The sequence below is a fragment of the Phaseolus vulgaris genome, chromosome 1 (assembly GCF_051622355.1).
Source record: "Phaseolus vulgaris cultivar YP4 chromosome 1, ASM5162235v1, whole genome shotgun sequence".
Taxonomy (NCBI): Eukaryota; Viridiplantae; Streptophyta; class Magnoliopsida; order Fabales; family Fabaceae; genus Phaseolus; species Phaseolus vulgaris.
In genome coordinates, this window is record NC_143498.1 from 17,045,367 (window position 1) to 17,049,213 (window position 3,847).

Consider the following 3,847-nt stretch of genomic DNA (forward strand, 5'->3'; position numbering starts at 1 on the left):
GAATTTAAATTTATTATCATGTCATTAGTCCGTGCTTTTATTAATGTGTTTTCTTCTATGTGTTTTTTCTCTACATATTTAATGTTATGTTAGAAGAAGAAGGAGAAGGAGGAGAAGAAAAAGGAAGAGAAGAAGAAGAATAAGAAGAAGGAGAAGAAGAAAGAGAAGAAAGGAGAAGAAGAAGGAAAAAAAGAAGAAGAAAGACAAGAAGATGGAAGAGAAGAAAGGAGAAGAAGAAGAGGGAGAAGAAGGAAAAACCGTGGAGAAGAAGACTAGTGAAAAGGGAATTGAGGTGAATCTATTATAATAATCACATTCTAACATAAGGGGAATTGCACTAAATTTTTTAAAAAACTATAAAATCATACTGAACATATTGAAATGTAATGACGAAATTGTACTTTTCTAAAAAATATTGAAACCAAAATGATCATTTAATTGAAAGATAAATCATAAATTATTTAATGACTATTTCAATAAAAATATAAAATAAATAGAATTTTTAAATTATTCAATACAAATATTAAATTGGTTCAATGTTCTACTGTAATAAAAAATTAAAATAAATAAAAATTCTTACACGGACCAATTTATGACTAACTCATATTATTACTATGTATATATTTATTATGTTGTTAACATTCAAAACAAAACAATTATCCCAAAATATTATTATTTACCATATTTCATTTCATTTTTTTTAAATTGTCAATTTCATATTTATTAATTTCAATTATCTTTTTTACATCTAATAATTATTTTAAATTCTAAATAATTGTTGTACTTATATTTGTGTTTTTAATACCAGATTCAATATAATACCAAAAAATTATAATTTTTTGATTTTTTATAATATTATAATTTAAAATTGAACTTTTTGTAAAACTTCGTGACCGTGCAACGGTCACGTACTAGTTAAGCCAAAAAAAAGGGGGGTTTTACGATTAAGGAGCCTTCAAAAGATAACTCCATTTCATACCATAACGTAAAAGCATATGACCAAGTCAACTATACAAGACTCAATGTTGTAAATGAACGCATAACCAATCATCAAAATGTCGTATTAAACAACCTATTTGGTAAGCAGAAATGTTATTGAAGATGATATGCAAAAAATACAATGCAATATGCCTGAGGGCATCAGATATTAAACATCCATAGAAGCAAAAAAGTCAGGCGATTATTCATACAAGTCCTCGTCAAGCAGTAATACTCAAATTTCCGAGTTACATAACACTTGCTAAACATAAAATATGAGAAGTCCAAGGCCAAAGATATCCATGGCACATTTCGACATTATCCAATAAATCAAAAAAATTGTGGACTCATTCCACTTCGAACCAGCCCAAGGTTTTCAACCAATCATCAACTTGTTTTCCTCCAAGAAGGTATAAGTTGGTACCTCTAGATTGTATGGTGCCGGTCCCTTCCTAATTCTGCCAGAAATATCATAATGTGAACCATGGCATGGGCAAAACCATCCACCAAAGTCACCCGCATTTGGCAAGGGAATGCAACCCAGATGTGTGCACACCCCAACCACAATAAGCCACTCAGGATTTTTTACCCTGTCAGCGTCCTCCTGGGGATCACGAAGAGATGCAACATCAACACTGTTTGCCAGCTTAATATCATCTTCTGTTCTGCGCCTGATGAATACTGGTTTTCCACGCCACTTAACAGTCACAGTAGACCCTGCCTCAATGCTGGAGAGATCAACTTCAAGTGAAGCCAGGGCAAGAACATCCTTACTTGCTGACATGCTGAGGACAAACTTGAGGACAAGGAGACGAACCAAGGAGGCATAAGCAAACCTGCCACCAGTTAGGACAAAGTAGGCAAATGCCCTTTTGCTTGGGTCACCAGGGGGAAATCGCTCATGGTTGTGTTCATCATAAATAATCTTAGAAGAGGGGTTTTTAACAGCTGCAACAGTTGCAGGAATTTCAGGAATAAGGCTGTTTTCTTTAGAGTGGATCAGAGCTTCAGTAGCAAAACCTGGACAAGATAAAATGATATGAATCAATCAAAGAAAAAGTAAGCCTTAAACAAAGCAGAACCCTAATAATCAACATATGAAGATATCACAATTAAAACTACAAAACCAAAAACCCAAAATAACATGCAACTGCAGATTCAGCCCACCATAACACACAAGTCTTGTTAAGGAATAACAAAATTCATAAATACTTTGCAATTAAGTATTCATCCAGCGACATAAAAGAGTGGTAAATCATAAGCATAATTAACAAATAATAGAAATCATAAATATTCTGCCAAAAATCATTGATCCAGTAATATAGACCCTATTAGGATAGATATGTGAATAGCACACTTATAGGAGAAGAAAAATAAGAAGAAAAAAAAATTCCTATATATTTTATGCACAAGTTAACATAAACTCTCGGAGAAGCTGAAATGATGAAACTACTACAAATTAACTTGTGCATAAACTAATTTTAGCTTAAAGGAGAAGCTTATTCAGTTTCCTTCATATTTTCTTTTCCTATATAAATGCTTCTGAAAAAATTTGTTCAAACAAAATCATAGAAGAATGCCAAATTATAGTGATAATACAAATAGATACACGTGGCACACACATAGAACAATCAGAACTTAATAACTATTTACATAGTTTCCTTTTTATTTTTAAAGATAGCAATGAAACTTTACCAATTAGTAGTCCCACATATAGAAGAATAAAAACAGGTAGGAAGCAACTTCTACGACTGGTTAGATTACATCCGTACCACTAGGAAAAACAGACTTCTGTTTTCACCACCTTTCTTTAAATTTCCAAAATGGATCCCTTACCACATCCTTTGATTTCAACAAAATTCGATGGAGTAGAAAACCGTCTATACTATTCTGTATTGTCATAGGTACCCCTTCTAGTTTTGATAAACAGTCATCAAATTAAACATCCATCATAGAAGCAGAATAAGTTACCTTCCATCAGAAAGAGTTAAATTGCTTAGACAGGGAATATATGACCTTAAAACATTCAGCTACAACAAGGTTGCATAAACTTCCTCAAACCAATGGAATACAGAAAACTCAAACCGAACCTCACCCACGAATTAACAAGAAAAAAGTACTACACAAAGTCAAGACACGAAATAACAGACAAAAAAACTAGCTTGGAATCGAAATTCACAATTCCAAGAGGAAAACACGAGAACGAATCCCACGCCATTTTCTCATAATATCCATGAAAAATCCAAAACCTATCATCCAAAGGGAACAAAGAAAATTGCAATCTACAAACGCGAAATGCCTCCGGATGCTACAACCTACTTATGTAAATTGGGCAAAAGTACATCGATCATATAAAAATTTAAGCTTTAGAGATGAGCATAAGCATAAAAAAAAACATCCAATCAAGGATAATAATCATAAGAAGAAGAACCCTAAGATTAAAATAACAGAACGATCCAAAAAAATTACGAGCGAAACGAATCATTTCTAAGCTTCTAATGAATCGATAAAAGGAAGTAGAGGAGAGGAGAACCCTAACCTCTGAGGGGAAGAAAGAATTCGGGTCGGAGCGAAAACGAGTCGGATCTGCGTTCCTCTGAGGAAAGGGACGGCGCGACGGGGCTCTGAGAGAGAACCGCGGAGGCGGCGTGGTTGGCCCTCCATGGAGAGGAGGAGAGAGACGAAAGCCTCTTTGCTGCAACCCTCAACATGTTTCTTCTTCACCCTTCTCTTTCGTTCGTTCGTTGCTTCTCGCCCTGCGATTATACCTCTTCTACACAACAACGAAACTCGCTAAAGAGAAAACAAAAATGTCACGTATGTGGTTATTCAGTGCCATTTTTGTCTCCGCTTTGGGCTGGGCTCAACC

General features: G+C 34.3%; 1 protein-coding gene across 1 annotated transcript; it reads right to left on the bottom strand.

The window, feature by feature from the left end:
• Window positions 1–1,075: 1,075 nt before the first annotated feature.
• LOC137813603 (cytochrome b-c1 complex subunit Rieske-4, mitochondrial) lies at window positions 1,076–3,847 on the bottom strand. The gene is made up of 2 exons (XM_068615951.2): window positions 3,518–3,847; window positions 1,076–1,998 (listed from the first exon to the last, which is right to left on the bottom strand). Exons 1-2 carry the CDS (start codon window positions 3,687–3,689, stop codon window positions 1,355–1,357), a joined length of 816 nt encoding a protein of 271 aa, XP_068472052.1. The 5' UTR covers window positions 3,690–3,847; the 3' UTR covers window positions 1,076–1,354.

What these genes read in the sequence shown, in the direction of transcription:
- LOC137813603 (XM_068615951.2), bottom strand. Translation starts at nt 3,689, where the DNA reads ATGTTGAGGGTTGCAGCAAAGAGGCTTTCGTCTCTCTCCTCCTCTCCA. An exon ending in ATTCTTTCTTCCCCTCAGAG is followed by an intron (nt 1,999 to 3,517) that starts GTTAGGGTTCTC and finishes TATCTTGTCCAG; the next exon opens with GTTTTGCTACTGAAGCTCTG.